Source organism: Bactrocera tryoni, chromosome 1 (genome assembly GCF_016617805.1).
Source record: "Bactrocera tryoni isolate S06 chromosome 1, CSIRO_BtryS06_freeze2, whole genome shotgun sequence".
NCBI lineage: Eukaryota > Metazoa > Arthropoda > Insecta > Diptera > Tephritidae > Bactrocera > Bactrocera tryoni.
The window spans coordinates 83,487,551-83,504,028 of NC_052499.1; the positions used below are offsets into that span (position 1 = coordinate 83,487,551).

Here is a 16,478-nt window from a genome sequence, read left to right on the forward strand (position 1 = left end):
CAAATTCTGTTTTTACTAACAAATCAAACTACTATATGAAATAATTGTTTCGATTTAAATTTAGTTTATTTTTGGTCAAAGAGTTAATTATATAATAATACTCAATATTTACTAAACCATACACTGTAACATTATAAGAGAAAAATGACAATTTTCTGCTCGAGTCATAAATATGCATATTATAGACAAAGAAGAGAAAAATAGAATATAATAATATTATTAAGTTTATTTGTTCGCAAAGAAAATATCGTGTTACCGGATATGTTGTTAGTTACAGTATCTAATTTTGATAATCAATTGCTTTCAAGTTTATGGCAACGCTGCTTAAAGTCACGTACTCACTCGAATATTAACCAACAGATGTCAATTTTTCTCTGGAATTAACAAACAGCGGTAATAAAGCAATAATTTACCAGAATTATCCTACTCAATAAATGTAAAATTAGAATATTTCGGCAGATATTCGTGTAAAAATACAAACAAAAGTAAACTTTACGTCAATAGAATGAATGAGGAATTCAAACTGCCTAAACGTTCTCGAAAACGGCTTCGTGAGGTAAAGCGTAGGGCTCGTCCGGAGTTGGGGGACAAAGAGGCATGGTCTGCCTTGCGATATTACGAGAGATTTCAAGATTTTCAAAAATTTGAGGATAATGTCGAACGCATTAAGGAGTCTGACGTTAGTTGTGAGGAGTTTATAGAGCGTTACGAAAAGCCCTATCTACCAGTTGTTATAGAGGGTTGTCAAGAAGGATGGCAAGCAGAAGAAAAATGGACAGTATCACGTCTAGCAAAAAAGTATCGAAATCAAAAATTCAAATGTGGAGAAGACAACGAGGGTTACAGTGTTAAAATGAAAATGAAATACTATGTTGAATATATGCGCTCTACTCTCGATGATAGTCCCTTATATATCTTTGATAGCAGCTTCGGAGAACATCATCGTCGTCGTAAATTGCTTGAAGACTATACAGTGCCGAAGTATTTCCGCGATGATTTATTCAAACATTGTGGAGAAGAACGTCGTCCCCCATACCGCTGGTTTGTAATGGGCCCGGAACGTTCTGGTACTGGTATACATATAGATCCTTTGGGTACAAGCGCTTGGAACGCACTTCTTAGAGGTCATAAACGTTGGTGCTTATTTCCAACCCAAACTCCTAAGGACCTGTTAAAAGTACCTAGTGCTGTGGGAGGAAAACAACGTGATGAAGCAATCACCTGGTTTAATACAATTTACCCACGAACTAAACAACCAGACTGGCCGGCAGATTTTCGACCCCTTGAAATATTACAAAAACCAGGTGAAACTGTGTTTGTGCCAGGGGGTTGGTGGCATGTAGTGTTGAATTTAGATGAAACTGTCGCCATCACTCAAAACTTTTGCAGTCGCACAAATTTCCCGGTTGTTTGGCACAAAAGTATTCGAGGTCGTCCAAAATTATCTCGAAAGTGGTTGCGTGTTCTACGTGAAAAGGAACCAGATTTAGCCAAACTTGCGGAAAGCATTAATGTCGAACAAAGTACCGGCTTTGCTTCAGATAGTTCTAGTAACTCAAGTTCTTCATCCAGTTCCTCATCATCATCATCAGAAAACGAAGGTAATGACAGCGATAGTGGCAGCTCCAATACTGATAGTGGGCAAGAAAGTCTAACCGCTAAAAAAAAGAAAAAGAGGCGGTTGGGAGGTGGTATGGCGTCCAGCTCTTGATGTCGGCTGCGTTGTAGTGACGAAAATATGATGATAAATGCAGAAATTAAATATACTACTTATGATAGTGTTCACAGATCTGAAGAAGGCAAGTTAAAATTAGGAGAAAATAGAAGCTTGACAAGAATGCTCCGAATGCGTTTGAAAACGCTACTGCACTGCAAAAGTTAACATTTATATATCAACGCAATTCATACCCAACATTAATTAAATACATTAAATCAAACGATCCTATACTTCGGTTTAGCTAAATGTATTCATGTAAGAATTCTAAACAATATTTAACGCGGATCGGATTATTTTAAGCAACTGTATACATTTTAATTTGTTTAGCAACAATAAGTAGTAACAGTATAATATATCGTTTCCAGTTGGAACTTTAAAATCATATTGAAATATTACTTCAAATAAATGAAATTATAAAACTATAAAAATGAATTTCAATTATTTATCGTTTTGTTGGGTGTTATAAAATTTCACTTATTTGTGGGTTATACTCTTGCTCCTACGAAAGCCGAATGAACTGCGGATTGTGCTTCAATTTTAATTAATGAGGATTTAATTAGTCTCCGAGATAATGTGGATTATATAAATACATACATAGCATACATTACTGCAACAACAAAATCTCAATACTCAGTTATTGCCACTAAGAAGTAAGTAAAGTTAATCACCCCCTCTAAATAAGAATAAATCATGTGCATACATTTTATAAAATTGTTTATTTGGAAATTCTAAACAAATATTAGACAAATTGTAGCTAACTTAGAGCGAAAGGTTGGAAATGATATTGAAATGTTTGAATATCCGTTTGTGTTACCCTTTAAAATTAAAATATACATACTACCCACAATGCATATAGGATGTTTTTTGTGTTGTGTTTCATTACTTTTACTTAATGATTCAGACTGCGCTTATTTTTACTTTTACCGTTGCTTTCGCATTATTTTGCATTATTCTTGCATCCACATATGGTTTAGACTCTGATTTTGTTTGTGTTATATTTATTTTTGTATTAATTTTTCTATTTGAAGTATTGAAGTATCATTGTGGCATTTCTAATTCGCGTTATTCTGCCATGAGAGGTTCTCCGATTTTATTGACCTGTTTGTTTGGCGATTTTGTATGTATAAAGATGCCAAAAAAAGAAAGCTTGTATCCGACGTATTTTGAATTGAAAATGAAAAAGCAGCTTTTAATCAATATACTGCGCTAGCCAACGGAAACCTTCGCCATAACCCTGTCGCTTCAGTACAGAAGACATGAACAACTCCAGAGGGCGTCCTGGAAGCTCCGAACGTTGCACTTTACCCTAAAAGCAGATTAGAATTATATTATATTATTAAAGATAATAAGCTATTTATATGTATATAGGTTAAGTACCTTGCCGGTTGTCAACTGATAGAGACCGAAAACATTTCTAAGTTCATCTTCGCTTGCGGCACCTGGTTTATCGATTTTGTTACCCAAAATTAACACGGGACAGTTTGACAGCGCTTCATCTGTTAACAACGAGTCTAATTCAATTTTACTCTCTTGGAAGCGACCTCGGTCCCAAGCGTCTATCAAAAAGACGATTGCATCCACAGCTGGGAAATAGTCCTTCCAAACACGACGCGCTATATTAATTAAGGAAAAAGCAATATTAAATAATTTTTAAATATGTATGTATTTGTATTACAGTATTATACGAAGCAATAATTGTAATATTTTGTATAAAGTAATTTATTGTGCAATTAACAATAATTGGAAATAATTTTTAATTTATATGGACTGGAAAATGGTACATATTTAGAGATTTAGTATTTATTAGTTCAATATAATCGCATATTTTAATGTTGCTAGCAATAGTACAATTATTCACAAGCTGTTATCAATATTCCTCTAACTCTATACTAAGCAATCATTTTAGCGCTTGCAATCTTACAAAAACTGCAAGATCATTGTCAAGTCTGACGCGAAGATACATATGTATGTGTATATTTACAAATTTATTATTATCTTAGATACTTCAAATTCACGAAAAATTACGTATGTATTTTTCGAATCTAATTATAATAAATCTATGTACATATATACTATATACATATGTATAAGCATATCCATTTTTTATGATATTTTTGCAATCTTTATTTTGTCAGAAATTTCATTTTCAAGTTGCGTAATAATAAGGTACGTTTGCTATGGAGAGTTTTGTGCATAATTTCAGCAATGGAAAAGTGATAACCGATCAAAGCATTAGTAGGCTGAATAAGAAACTTTCGCAATTAATTTCGCGTGCGTATTTAATATCATGATTCGCATCGTAAGTTTTTACTTCATAATACATAAACAAATTTGGAGGAGGACCATATGATTACATATTTCGCTAGCGTTTGGTATTTTTTTTTTTATTTTTTGCATATAAATTGGCGTACTTTAACATATATTAAATTTCAAATTGACCATTCTTACCTTGAGTGTGGCCACCCAAATCGAATGTGGTAAAGCGCATATTGCCAATTGACAATTCTTCTGATGCTAAATAATTAAAAAGAAATTGAATTCCATTTTTGGCCATATTACATAATATTGACTTACTAGGATGAAGTGTTGGTACATGCTGTGCCAGTTTATCGTCTTTGAGCATATGCAACAATGTTGTTTTGCCGGCATTATCCAGACCAAGGAACAATAGCTTGCCGGATTTCTTCCACAGACCTGGTGATAATAAAATAACACAATATCATCAAAAATCAGAACACAAAACTTGAAATATATTGCAAAAAAAACCTAATATCTTGGCAGTTCCATATAAATCCAAGTTTTTGTTAAGTGATCCATATGTGAAAAAAGTTCTTTAATGTTATATTAATACGATTGTATTGCATATTTGCGATATAATCTGAATGCAGATCATAAAGTACATTTGTGAATGTCAATTTAAAACAACACTCTTATTTCTTAATTATGTATTATATAAATACGCAAGCATATACTATAAAATCTCAAAGTTTTCATTGCCATATTTTTAATGTTAATTATTTACCCAAGTATCCTAAAACACCAGTGAACCAATCCCAAATGAACATTTTGCTATTTATTGGTGTGTAGTTATCTGTAAATAGAAAAAATCATGCAATTATATTCCAATAGCGACAATACAAATATAAAAATATAATACAAACATATTATAACATTAACAATGTTTTGTACCCTTGCAAAATATTAAAATAAACAGGTATATAATACGCATCCATTACGCCTTATTTAGCACAATATACGGCCTTGACATAAAACAAATTTTTGAAAATTTTAGTACAGAAAAATCTCAAATTGTACTAGTAAAGAGCAGAAAAAATGGTATAGGAGCAACTTTCAAACAATGGGACAAGGTCGCATACATAGCACCGATTTCAGATTTCTGTGTATGTGGAACTTTCTTTAATACTAACAATGACTTTTGGTCGTTAACATTTCACCCAGGAAGTTGTAATAATAACCCTTGTCCCCATGCCTTGACCAAATGAATCTGCATGAAAACTACGTATTGCTGAAAATACATTTTAGCAAGTTATTCTTTTAATACGCATCACAATGGAAGTAGTTTATGTAGGTGCGACCAATGATTGAGATACAAATCATATCACCCAAATTCTAATAAGATGATTGGTGCTAGCAATTACACTTCACTTTTGGTTTACACACCACACCTAATAGCGTTTCTACTATTACGAATATTTACCTTATAAATAATTTACAATTAAAAAATTTCAAGGAAATATTGAAACTTTTAATTTATTCTCGCCTTTTCCCGTGTTTCAGCGATTTCTTTTACGCTAAAAAAGAAAGACGAAGGCGATGACAACGGCGACGATAGTGGACAAAAGAATAGCGACAACGACACGACAGCAAAGGAAAATCCAATTCAAAACTCTTTTCCTCGTGTGCGTTTTGAACTTGCTTTGCCTTCTGAAATTCAGAAAATGTCAAATGAAATTGTTGAAATTTGCTTTTCTTCGTTCTTTCACTTTTATGCCAACTATAGTGTTGTCCCGCTTTTTCCTTTTCTGCTCTAACGAAAACAAAATTGTCATTTATTGCCTTTTTAAGTTAGTTTATCGGTTGTACTTCTTCTAGCATGAAAGTGTACGATAATTGCGGTGTTCATGAAGTTTCGCATCAAAATGACATTATCGCATAAAAACTTGATAATAAACTGATGTAGTTACGGTATTTGGTGTATGGAAGCTTTAAGGTTAAGTTAAAAAATGATATAAGAAAAATCAACTACACGAAAGTTGTTTAATTGATATTTAAAAGGTTATCAATATGAAAGCATCAATCAAAGCGCCACCTATTGTAAAATAGCCAAAGTAATTTTAATTTTAAGTTATTTGACCTCTATGGCAAAGCGTTTTTGAAGTTTCAAGGTATTTTATAGCAAAGACCTATCAATTTAAATTGTAGAAAACCCGATGAATGCAACATAAGAACGCTGCGTTTAAATTTTGGTCGATTGGACCAAATTGACGAAATTAAAATTGTTTTTATATCTGTCTCATGAACGTTCTATTTTTCAAAACATTAAAACTTTTTCTCCAACTAACTCCAACCCTAAGGCACCGATCGTTTTGAGATTTACAACACTATTTCTATACATTCATAATTTACGAGATCACCCTCAAACTTGTTAATATTTTTCATTTTACAATAACAATTTAACCAATTTGTTCGTCAAAAGCCGCCTTTTCCCTTTATTGTGTTATCAAAAAGTGAAAAATTGAAATTTCCAAAAACGCTCCCACCTAAGTTTCGACAGCTGGTGCTATTCTATTCATCAGATTACGGGATGCAAGAAAACCTTCGTCCCCTCTGTTCTCTATTTGATCAAAACTAAGTAAGAAATAAGAATTCAATAGAAGAGGGTTGCGGTTTTTATTAAATGCACTAAAAATACATTATTTAAGCAATTATGTACGCATTCGCATTCTATAATTAAAGATAATTTTATGAATAAGAAAAATATATCGATATGTCATGCCTACAAACATTAAGCATTAAAACGCGCCATAGCCTGCAGAACGATTTCTTCAACCTGGAATTTGAAAAAGCGAAAGAAGAACAGTTTTTTATGATTCTTAGTAGTTTGTTAGCATTTTATAATATTTTACCTGTACATAATCGGGTGTTTCTAATGCATATATAACCGCTTGGGCTACATCTTCGGCCTGTAGTTTTGGCAATTCGGCAACAGCTTTAGAATAAACGTTCAACAAATCCGTATCTACCATACCTGGACTAATGCTCTGAGTATACATATATGTACATATATAAAAAGATATATTTATTTTTTTGTACTCTTACATGTATAAAATAAATGAATTTTATATAGTTAAAGAATATAATAAAAATTGCATAATTTTCAATTCATACATTCATGTATTTATGTATGTCAAGTTAGATGTTACTACGATGCGATTTACATACCGTTAATTTAATATTTAATTTCAGAAAATGAATCTCCTGACGGATGGTTTGGCATAGTGCCGTTAGAGCATGTTTCGTCGCAGGGTAAACACTAAATAACGGCACCGGCACTTCCGGTATGCGATGTCCGAGGATGCTGAGTCAATGCATATGAAAGAAATACAATGAAAAACAGTTTAATTGTAATTCTGTGAAAATACTTTTAAGTCTGTATGTGTCCATCTCAGTCTCAAGTCTTTGGGGACAATTTGAATTAGGTAGAAAACTGGCCGACCGATCGAAGACAAAGGTCAAATATGATTTGCTTTACCTTACGGTGTTAGATACACTTAGAATTTTCAAAAAATCAAGAAAATTGCATACCGTTCCGGTGAATATTTTCGAAGTTACATGTAAATTGGAGAAGGCGTTTTAGAGTGCTTGGAAGTATAATACAAGGCCAAACTTTAAACGTGTTTTTCTCAAAATGGTGTTTTCAAAGTCGGTGACCAACGATATTCGAAAACGGTTTAACCGTTTAGTCTCAAATTTTAACGCGAGTTTTTTAAATATAATTAAACAAAGATTTTTTTCTCACCGATAAAATTGTTTTTTTTTTTTTTATACACAATTTAAGCCGGAAATTTTGGTCAAAAATCGATTTTAGTTTTTAGAAATCGCCATTTTGGCAAACAATTTTATTTTGCTTATTCCTTCGATTGACTTTAACGAAATCTGTTTTTTTTTTTATTTCAGAAAATCCAGTTCAGAGATATAGTGGTTACCGCAAAACGTTTTTTTGAGAGGAGCTCCTGGAGATCGGCTGTAGTTCCTCTCCAAATAAATATTTTTACTAATAATAAGTCTTAGAAATTCACCACAATATTTTTGTATCAATAAATTTAAAAATTTTCTCAGAAAAAATTCTGAAAAATTTGCTTGTTTCGACCTTCTAACTGTATATGACCTCTATATGCACAATAATTTGCGTTTACCGTCCAGTTCAGCACAGGAGATTCCCCTATTCTCCTTCTGCACAGTGTAGCTTGCAAATAACAATCACATAGAAAATAGGATGGGTAAAAAGATGAATATTTTTATTTTGCGCTTGATACTGTGAAAAATTTCTTGGTAACTCCTTTCGAAGTATGAGCTCTTAATTGTATCGGAAAGGTCCTCCGCCTTACCGTAAAATTCATATCTAACTTCCAACTATTTGAAAAAGCAGAAATAATATTTCCACCAAATCATTAATTTTGTAGTAATTGGAAGTGATATATAAATCATTCTATCCGATAATAGGAAAAAATATATAACTGTAAGGCGGGAGACTTTCCCGTTGCAAATCTTACCTGTTCATTATAATAATGTGGCCTTTTACTTTACTTGCACTCATTAGCTTCACTCCTTCTCGTAGGCAAATGGATGTGGCCACAACATTAAGATCGAACAAAGCTTTGATATCCTTACCAGTGGATTCTTTTGGGTAATCATAATTAAAAGTCTGCAATGCGTAACTGCACTACTTAATACCTGATATAAAATTCGCCTTCAACATGCCTGCATTGCATACGAGTATTGTAATTGGTGGAAAATTCTCACGTACATATTTGAAAGCGGCTGTAATGCATTCCTCGTGGCTGAGATCACAGTGGCGACCATGAATTTTTCCGGTGCCTGACACTTGTTTATTCAAATCCTTGAATAGAGAAAACTTTTGTCAATCTGTGAAATTACGTTCTTGTTGTCAATGGAAAAATTGCTGAATGCTTCCATTTTAATATTATTTAGTTTTACTTATAAATATATTATCTCACTTCCTGGTATGTGTACCTCGATCAATTCGGATCGTCGTGCCAATCCCACAACGGTTATGCCTTTGTTCGCCAAAAGTATAGCAATTTGGGCGCCAATACCAGCAGATGCGCCCGTCACAACGGCCACTTGCTGCACATTCTCGGCTGCAGCAGACATTTTTAGTTGTGCAAAAAGTAATCAGGAAGGCTTTTACGTTGTTCCTTAGCTTCGGCTTTTATTCAACTGCCACTAGTCACTGTCACGCCGTCGTTCGCTTTCAACCTCGAACACCGACTGATTGCTTTGACGTACTAATTTAAGTTGCAGCCTAAGTAGCCGGCTTAGCAATGGATTTATACATATCAAAATCATAACCCACAAGTGGTGTGCAGTGACAAATCATCTCATTATGACAGAAGAGCGGCGGAGAATGATTCAAATGATCTCGATATTCAATACCGTATAAAGCAGAAGTATAAATTGATTTCTGTGTTACTTTCGTAATTATACGACGAATATATGAATTGATATAGTTATGTAGATATGGAAAAGCTTGGGACTTCATAATGCTTAGGTAAGAGTTTTAACGGAATGAAACACACACTTGCACTAATTACATATTAATAGTTGATTAATGTTAGTTTAATATACAAAATATAAATTAAAAGACTTAAAGTACATAGTTTTATGTAGAAATGCCAAAATAAGTATAAACTATTTTGCTTTTATACATATGTATATGTATATGTATATGTACATATATAATGTATAACATATAATTTAAAGTTCTTTAAGGGAATGCCAACTCGTTTTTTTAAAACCCAAACTGATTGTTTTGAACAACAATTGAACTAAATTGTTATACCCCAAACAGGATATATTTATTAAGCCATGGTCATCATCAGCCGGTCTCTATATACGCGAACTCGTTTCTCAGTTTTTAAAATATCGATGAGAAAAATTTCACAATTCCGTTTGTCACAAAGAAACAGCAAATTAGTCGGTATCACCGATATGGATCATTATAGCATGCTGCTGACATACAAACTGACCGATCAAAATCAAGTTTAATTTCTTCAGAAAAGATTTCGTCTCTTTGTAGGTTAAAAAAGAACTTGCAAAACGTTTTTCATTGAATGCAAACCGTAAGTCGGTTACGTTTCAGATTTCATCTACTCCTTTACTGGCGTAGACGCCGCTTATTCGATTATAGCCGAACTAACAGTACCGCGCCAGTCGTTTCTTCTTTTCGCAACTTGGCGCCAATTGGAAATTCCAAACGAAGTCAGGTTCTTCTCCACCTGGTCCTTCCTCTTTCTCTGCTTCCACGGCAGGTATTGCGTCGAATACTTTCAGACCTGAAATGTACGACATGACCTAGCCAGTGCAGCTTCTGTCTCTTAATTCCTTGAACTATGGCAATGTCGTCGTATATCATCGCATTTCAACGTTCCATCGAATGCGATATTCGTCGTGGCCAACATGCAACGAACCATAAATCTTTCGCAGAACCTTTTTCTCGAAAACTCGTAACGTCCACTCATCAGATGTTCACGCATGTAAGGAAAGTTATCTGATTGCCATTCACTTGGGAGTGGCCAGAAACGATTCTTTTACATACGGCTCAAGCAGCTCACGTCTTCCGGTCCTAGACCAAGTATCCTTTGGTTAGCCAAAGAACATCCGTTTGAAGGCGAGCTTAAGTAAGAAGGCGAAACATCCCCTCCACAGGGTTGTGCGCTGAGTTTGGGACCCGCCACGTAAAAAAAAACGTTCCCTATGAAAAAGCATAAAAGTTTCAGATTTAGTTATAAATATAGTTGCGATAAATTCGAGTCAAGCGTAGGTATCCTAAAGGATGACTACTCGCAAAGGACCAAAACTGCTCTATGCGTGGCTTATTGGCCTACCAGATTGAGCTAACCTAGTTGCGATAAGATATGCACCTGTTTTAAGACCGATTTCTCAATGTTCAGGCATGGAGAATGCAAGGCTACCGATTCAGAGTAGTCGTGCGGTATTTTACAACCAGTTAGTTTATTTCTCTGATGGGCTCGATTGCATGAGATGAATATAACAAAAACCCATGAGAATGTGTAGGCAGCTACGCTTGCTTAAATTCCATAACTGTATATTTGTAGGTATGTTGATTTTTAAATAATCTGGAAGCTATCATTAAAAGTGCATCTAACAAGTTACGGTTCGCATTTGCGTGCCCTTCCCTCTTCCTTTTTATATAATCTTCTTGTTCTGATATAATCACACTAATCACTTTTAATTGACTAAACATCTTGGTTCATGCCCTTTGTCAATATCTATTTGTGTCAATTGATGTACCGCTATATGTACATATGTTTCAATTAATATGCAAGTCAATCTGTGCCATAGGCGCTGCTGCATGCATGTGAATTTCCTCTTTGTCAGCTGACTATTATTTTCATTCATTGGCGGCGCGTTCATTGTCCCAATGGCTCCAACCCTTCTTTTGGCTTGCAATTTTATTGCGTCACATTGGATGCCACGCATTTGTAACCATTCTACTTGTATTTGACTCAGACAACATTATTTTAGTTGTTGTAGCTATTTCTGATCTCAGTCGCACTGTTGGATGAACAGAAATCATTTGCATCGCTGACCGCATTTTGTGTTATTGTTGTATTATTGCTCATATTTCAAGCAAAAATAGTAATACTCAACGGATACTGCTAACCAACATAGCAAAAGTAGCAGAGATCAAATTCTATGCTTCAGAGGCATACCGTACTACTGTACTACTGTTGAAACTATATATTTTCTTATATCCGGAAAAGAGTAGTCCATTAAAGAGTTAATTTCTTGTTGATTCTTCCAGAAAGTATTAAATATCTGTCTGACCTTTTAATAATTGACCATGTTAGCTATTAACAAAATCAGGCTCTTAATCTGCCTATCTAATCTATATTAAAGAGCTAGGATAATCTAGAGGCCTAAATAATAGAGAAACTTTTTTTTCTGAGACTAAGGAAATTTAGTATAATTTCTTTTTTCAGACTTTATTAACCATGTACGGGTATTTGACTGTATACTGAAATTTTTTTTGATACAATAAAGAGCCAACTGGACCAATTTTTGAATTTAGAAAAAAAAGTGCGATCTAAATCAACGTAAGGAGTGGCAGTGATGTACGTACGCTTTTAACTCTTCATGAAATTACGAACTTTACATACCATACTTATTCCATTTATTCATCCGAACGTACATAGTTTAAACTTTTATGTATTGAAGATGACTGACCCCTCCGACACTGTAGTGGATTGGCCAGTTAAAATAAATTTTTTCGCCGCGCATATTTATCTCTTCAAATGTTACTATTACTTATTCCAAGTGTAGCCACGTCCTTCTTCAGCTGATCTTTCCAGTGGAGTAGAGGTCTTCCTCTTACCTTGCATTCCCCTGCGGGTACTGCGTCGAATACTCGAAGCTGGAGTGTTTTCATCCATTCGGACGACATGACCTAGCCTCTTAATTCGCTGAACCATGTCAATGTCGTCGCATATCTAGAACAGCTCATCGTTCCATTGACTGCGGTATTCACCCTTGCCAAAGCGCAAAGGACCATAAATCTTCCGCAGAACTTTTCTCTTGAAAACTCGTAACGCTGACTCGTCAGATTTTATCATGGTCCATGCCTCCGCACCATATAGCAGGACGGGCATGATGATTGACTTGGAGAAATTGATCTTTGTTCGTCGAGAGAGGTCTTTTCTTCTCAATTGCCTACTCAGTTCAAAGTAGCACCTGTTGGCAATGAGTTATTCTGCGTTGGATTTCGAGCCTGATATTTTTATTGCTGTTAATACTGGTTTCAAGATAGACGAAATTATCTACGATTTCGAAGTTATGACTGTGAGCAGTGTCGTGGGAGCCAAGTCGCGAGTTCGACAATTGTTTGTTTGATGACAGGAGATATTTCGTCTTGTCATAGTCTTGTAATGGCGTGGTTGTTATGGCTAATGATATCGATGTCATCGGCGTACGCCAGCAGTTGCAGACTCTAGTAGAAGATTGTACTTTTTCTATTCAGCTCTGCAGTTCGAATTATTTTCTCCAGCAGTAGATTCAAGAAGTCGTACGATAGGGAGTCGCATTGTCTGAAACCTTGTTTGGTATCGAACGGCTCGGAGAGGTCGTTCCCGATCCTGACGGAGCTTTTATTATTGCTCAACGTCAGTTTACACAGCCGTATTAGTTTTGCGGGGATACCAAATTCAGACATAGCGGCAAAAAGGCAGATCCTTTTCGTAAAATCGACAAAGAGTTGTCGATCCTCTTTTCTCGAGTCATTCTGATAAGCCAGAAATCGGCCAAAAATTACAGAATATATATTTTATGTGTATAAGTAAATAGCTTTATGCGAAGTTAATAAATAAAACTCTGGATAAATCTACATTTTTCAGCTTTTCGAAAAATTTTATGTTTTTATGACAATTTATATAACGTAAAGTCTCAAAAGTTTTTTTGTGGATTATGTGGATATTAATTAGGGAAGTTCAATTGAAGAAACTGTAACATCATTTGGACCACGTAATACTCATTCAAGTTCTGGTCTCTTGTAATATCACAGTGTAATTTGAGTTCTTTTAATAGCAGCTTCACTCTCTTACACTCTACACGCTACTTTTACATATGGTTTCTCTCTTATTGGTACAAATTGTTCAAACTTCCCACATATTGAGTTGATCGCGTTAAGTAAGCTGGTTTTTGTATATGCAATCAGAAATTACATAAACTTCATTGCTTTTGCGGTTATTTTTAGTTGTAAGGCTTCTTACTATAACATGAATTTGTGTGCGAAACGGTACATATGTAAGTAGTTATAAACCTATACATATGAACTCCTCTAAAAAATTTTCCTCATAAAAATACTTACTTAAAGGCATTAATCCAGCCGGTCGGTCGGGCTTATTTCCAAAGTATTAAATTCTGAAAGCAAGACTTTTAGCAGGCCTGTACTCTCACTCGCACTCAGGTTAGGATGGCAGAATATCATAATATGGTAATATATTTTCGGAAGGGTGCGAGTAACAAAGTACACACTTCATTCCCTTTTTATAGCTTTAACTGCAGGCTTTCGTCTTCGAAAAGTGCATTTACGGTATTTCTAATTTTAGTGGCTTACTTGTAGAATATGCAATCATCCCAACCAACTCACATACATAATGTAAAGTAAAGGCAAGTAACATCTATAATTTGCTTTCAACAAAGTTTTTAACTGCGAAAGAATTGGTGAGCGAAGATGATAAAAACTGCTTTCGCAAAGCAATTGCAGTTTCAATCCACGAGTACATTCGATGTTACACACAGCACGTTTGCATTTCGTTAATTTGTATTTCAAAGGACGCGGCACGCGACTTGCACACGAAATTGACGTCACGGTCGACCGACTAAAAACCATTTAAAGTTTTCGGTATAAATGCAATGCAAAGTGATACTATTTGGTGACTCTTTCCAAGTTGAATGCCACTGACAAACACAGAAGGACAACGAGAGTGAAGAAAGAAGTTTTGCTTCGGAAAACATTAAGAATTGCCAAGTCGAAAATAATATATTCTGTGCCAAAACATTTGCATTAAATATTATAAAATTACTGCAGGAAAATTCGTAACTACAGAAATAGCTATAAGTCCCCTGGAGAGAAATTTTGGAAGTACAATATTAAGTGAAGAAGATCTGAAATGGAGATGGGGAATACTCAATTTGATTTATTTTCTTTACATAGATAATTTAATAGATCTTTTAGCAGGCCTTAGCTTACTAGTGACAGAAGTTCCTAAAGCTTTTCTGTTTTCAGACCTATTCTCTTTATTATAGGAGGTTAGGTTGCATTTATATTCCTCCCAGATCCCCGTACGTTTCGTTTTATTGCTGAGCCTACGAACCTTTTTCCTAAGATCTGAGGGGACTGACCTCATAAGTTGCAGTCCGTACTGCCCATTTCGAGGGATGGGCGTTTGCATCACATCCTAGGATCAAGGACAGCTTGTGTCGCCCGCAGTGACTCACCAGTTTGTCCACAGCCTCTAGTGGTGCTGTGGATGCTTCTCCCGGGAAATAGGTTCCAGTCAGGATGAAGTCCTCTCGCTAGAGAAATCTCAGATTACTTTGTTGGCGACCGACTTTAGGCCGCTGATCTCTGCTTTGTAGATTCATGGTTCTTGAATCAGCAGGATGGCCAGATTGTTGTCAGTCGAAGCAGCTGCTGCGTGGTGCAGGTTCACCTGGGTAACTCCCACGTTGACAGCTACTACAGGATCGGTTTCATTGGTTCTCATTCTCGCTGTTTTCCGCGCTGCCATCCATCGGGTCATTCAGCCCCTCCAGAAGATCCTGTGTAGAGGATAGCACCCCCCCCTTGTGCGCATGTCTTTATGCCAGGAACTTCCAGGGTCTCAGCAGTCGTAGCCTACTTTGACGTGCTGACGCCGGGGTGAGTGGCAACCTCATTCATCAGCAATTTTTCTATTTCTCCGATATCAGTGGTCACATTAGGCTTATCTTAGGCGAATTGAACCTGCTGTTCAGGCGGAAGCTTTCTATCCGAATAAATGTATAAGACTCATTGTCTATATAATGATTTAGCCTCCATCCGGAGTTCTCGACTTTGTTGCTGAGCACACGGCAGGCCAAGCTGCTAAGACCCTCATTGTGGTTTTTTATGAGCCTGGGAGCAAATTCATATGGCTGCCCTGTGCATCTAGGGAGTAACAGCGCTATGCTGAGCAAGGGTCGGAATGTCGTCTCCCCTTTTTGCGCAGAGGACGGGACTTTCCCAGTCAACCAGCTTGGGAGTCCCTCAACCAGATAGCGGACATCTCGTCCTTGCATTTAATATAATAGACTATTGTCCAAGGCAACGCTACAAGTTTCGAACAAATTGTTCTGATCGCACCTTCATAGCGTATAAATGATATTCAAACTGACCGATCTAATCTAAGATTTCTAAAGATTTTATTTCCTTTTCTATCATGGTTTTGGTGCAGCCGAATTTAACTTTTTATAATTTAAACTTGTGCCTTAAACTCAAGGTCGATTTGGCATTGATTTCAAAGACAATTACACATTGATTTGGTTTATTGCTGACTTGTGTGATTAAATTGAGGTGTGTCGCAGTCGGTTGTATCCGTTTATACTGTTGCTCGGCAGATGGCTTAGTAAATTCTTGCGACCAATTGCTTTGGATAAGTGTCAGTATTGTGGCTGCTAATACCAGACGACACCAACAATTACCAGCATCTTGCCGTATTACAGTACCAACAATGGATTTTCATGGATAAATCTGACAATGCTTGCTTAACACAGAAATGAAGAATAACACAAGGAAATGGCATTTGCTACCCAACACAGTCAAAACACATTTGCTCAAAGGACAAGTGGTATAAGTAGACATATACAATATGTGTATGTATGTATATGTGTAACAGAGGGAAAGGTGAAAAGCTCAACGAAATACCACAAATGCTAACAAAACCACTCAACTGACATT

The 16,478-nt window shown here is 35.6% G+C and overlaps 3 protein-coding genes across 3 annotated transcripts; 1 reads left to right on the forward strand and 2 right to left on the reverse strand.

Annotated features, from left to right (window-relative positions):
• The first annotated feature begins 315 nt into the window (after positions 1-315).
• On the forward strand, positions 316-1,884 carry LOC120782783 (bifunctional arginine demethylase and lysyl-hydroxylase PSR). Its single transcript, XM_040115251.1, has 2 exons — positions 316-393; positions 447-1,884. Exon 2 carries the CDS (start codon positions 506-508, stop codon positions 1,709-1,711), a length of 1,206 nt encoding a protein of 401 aa, XP_039971185.1. The 5' UTR covers positions 316-393; positions 447-505; the 3' UTR covers positions 1,712-1,884.
• Positions 1,885-2,446: 562 nt separating this feature from the next.
• Positions 2,447-5,639, reverse strand: LOC120782745 (GTP-binding protein SAR1). The gene is made up of 6 exons (XM_040115187.1): positions 5,436-5,639; positions 4,740-4,808; positions 4,292-4,411; positions 4,166-4,231; positions 3,095-3,330; positions 2,447-3,023 (listed from the first exon to the last, which is right to left on the reverse strand). The coding sequence occupies exons 2-6, from the start codon at positions 4,780-4,782 to the stop codon at positions 2,907-2,909; spliced, it is 582 nt and encodes a 193-aa protein (XP_039971121.1). The 5' UTR covers positions 4,783-4,808; positions 5,436-5,639; the 3' UTR covers positions 2,447-2,906.
• Positions 5,640-6,604: 965 nt separating this feature from the next.
• Positions 6,605-9,268, reverse strand: LOC120766623 (farnesol dehydrogenase). Its single transcript, XM_040092234.1, has 6 exons — positions 8,993-9,268; positions 8,693-8,858; positions 8,512-8,638; positions 7,181-7,316; positions 6,865-6,999; positions 6,605-6,788 (listed from the first exon to the last, which is right to left on the reverse strand). Exons 1-6 carry the CDS (start codon positions 9,131-9,133, stop codon positions 6,744-6,746), a joined length of 750 nt encoding a protein of 249 aa, XP_039948168.1. The 5' UTR covers positions 9,134-9,268; the 3' UTR covers positions 6,605-6,743.
• Positions 9,269-16,478: the final 7,210 nt, after the last annotated feature.